At 52.5% G+C, this 2,170-nt stretch overlaps 1 protein-coding gene across 1 annotated transcript; it reads right to left on the minus strand.

Moving 5' to 3' along the window:
* Positions 1-1,281: 1,281 nt before the first annotated feature.
* Positions 1,282-1,668, minus strand: LOC147990700 (uncharacterized). The gene has a single exon (XM_087538356.1). It carries the CDS (start codon positions 1,666-1,668, stop codon positions 1,282-1,284), a length of 387 nt encoding a protein of 128 aa, XP_087394482.1.
* Between the last annotated feature and the right edge of the window lie 502 nt (positions 1,669-2,170).

Below are 2,170 nucleotides of genomic sequence, written 5' to 3' on the forward strand. Positions count from 1 at the left end.
TATATATGTTCCTTGCTGATGTAACAGATTAGTTGGTTTTGATCAAAATCAAATGGGATTCATCTAGGTTTGAGAGCCGACGGACGTGGCGGCTGCTGCGGCTGGTGGTGCTTTGTGTGTGCATGGGGTAGCGCGGTCCTCCTGCTCGTCAAGACACTACAACACAGCAGCGTCGACCTCGACGGCAAGTGCAGCCACTGGCTGCACTACGGCGTGCAAGAATTCTATGTCAACGAGATATCAGCGTTCCGCTTCCACCCCCTCGAGTAGGCAATGATGAAGGTGAGTGTCGGCTCGGTGGGGTTGGCGGAGGGTATTCTAGGTGTACATGAACTGCAGCGACAAGTCTAGAGTTTGGGAGTACAACGACATAATGAACATGAGCATTTGATAGATATAGTGTTAAGATTGCATGTTTATTTGCTGAATTTGGACAAGCCATCGTATGTAATGCATCAGCTATACATACATGTGTGTTATCAATCAAAGCTAAAATTCAATGAAAAGTGTGGCACCCTACCTGACACCGCACAAACTTCCTTTCAGAAGGCGTCACCGGGTGACGCCCCAACCACTAGTCCGTCACAAATATGGAGAGGATATGAGGGCTCGCGGACGCGCCCGAGCACTCCGCCACGTAGGACGCGGCCCCACCCCAGACCACCTTACCCTTTCTTTATGCATTCTTTTATTTCTCTCTTTTCATCTCTACCAATCATGTGCAAAATGACCGACGAGGAGTGTGGCTGCGTGAACTGGTAAATACAGGTTCAAAACGGACACGCCCAGTCACTGACCCGGCGCGTTCACGGGTGTTTACGGTGTCATATTTGCTACGGCTGTAGATGCTCTAACATATACTAGTGTCATATGGTCCCAGCGATAACTAGCCTAACCAAACTGTGGACTAGCCTCTTCGGTATAAAACGGGCCCATTCCATTCCACGGTTTCTACTTAGAGCATCTTCAACAGCCGCGCTACGCGCGGCGCGCTAAAAACACATTTGGAGCGCGTGGATCGCCTGTTTTTGTGCGGCGGGGTGCGTTTGCCCCAGACACCGCTGCAAATTTTAGCGCGCGCGAGCCGCTGCAAAAAACTGCACGTGCGCTGTCGCACAAGCAACATATGCACTTCGAACAAATATAAAAAAACATATGCATAGATTAAAATAGATAAAATAGGCGATACATAGATAGTTCACATAGCATACATAGTTCATCATAGCATAGATAGATAAAAAAACTAGTCCAACACGATAAAAACTACGGTGCAACTAGAACCTACTCCGAGTCGTCATCATCATTCTCGCTGGTGTCGTCCGAGGTATCGAGCCACGCGTCTTCCCAATGAGGATCGTCTGAGTCGAAGAACGACTTTCCACCCGTGTTAACAAGATCGCATTGCGCCTCCGCGACTGCCTTCCGCCGACGCCTCTCCGGCCGCTCCATACGTCGCCTTGCTGTCCTCTCCGCCCAGAAGGCGTTCTCATCGGCGACGTCCTGCGGGTAGCGCTGGCGCCACTCCGTCATGGCTAGCTCATCCGCCTCGGCGATGAGGAGGCAGCGCTCGCGTCTGCGGTGTTCCTCACGGTCCTGGTCTATTATAAGACGAGGCGGCGATGCGAGGTCCTGCGCTTGCTGGCACGTCTGCGCGTCATGGAAGTTCATCTGCTGAGGCGCCACGCCGCAACGTCGTATGCGCGGGTGGTCTCGTGTGCGGTCTCAAACGTCCCGAGACTGAGACGCATGTTGCCAGAGCTGATCTCCGCGTGGAACCAGTCGGAAGGGCGGACACGGATGCCGTGGTAGCCCGAGCTTCTTCGGCGACACAGCGACATGTCGACGGTGGCGGCGGGAGCGAAGAAGAGAGGGGCGGCGAGGGTGTAACGCCCCGAGACCGATGTGCCAGGTGTCGTCCAGTTATTTGCTGTTGTTGCCTTGTCATTGCTTGCGTGTCATGCATTGCATATCATGTCATCATGCGCATTTCATTTGCATACGTGTTCGTCTAATGCATCCGAGCATTTTTCCCGTTGTCCGTTTTGCATTCCGGCGCTTCGTTCTCCTCCGGTGGTCATTTCGAGCTTTCTTTTGTGTGTGGGGATTAAACATTTACGGATTGGACCGAGACTTGCCAAGTGGCCTTGGTTTACTACCGGTAGACCGTGTT

The sequence above is a fragment of the Triticum urartu genome, chromosome 1A (genome assembly GCF_056163025.1).
Source record: "Triticum urartu cultivar PI428250 chromosome 1A, HENAU_Tu73, whole genome shotgun sequence".
Lineage (NCBI taxonomy): Eukaryota > Viridiplantae > Streptophyta > Magnoliopsida > Poales > Poaceae > Triticum > Triticum urartu.

What these genes read in the sequence shown, in the direction of transcription:
- LOC147990700 (XM_087538356.1), bottom strand. Translation starts at nt 1,668, where the DNA reads ATGAACTTCCATGACGCGCAGACGTGCCAGCAAGCGCAGGACCTCGCA.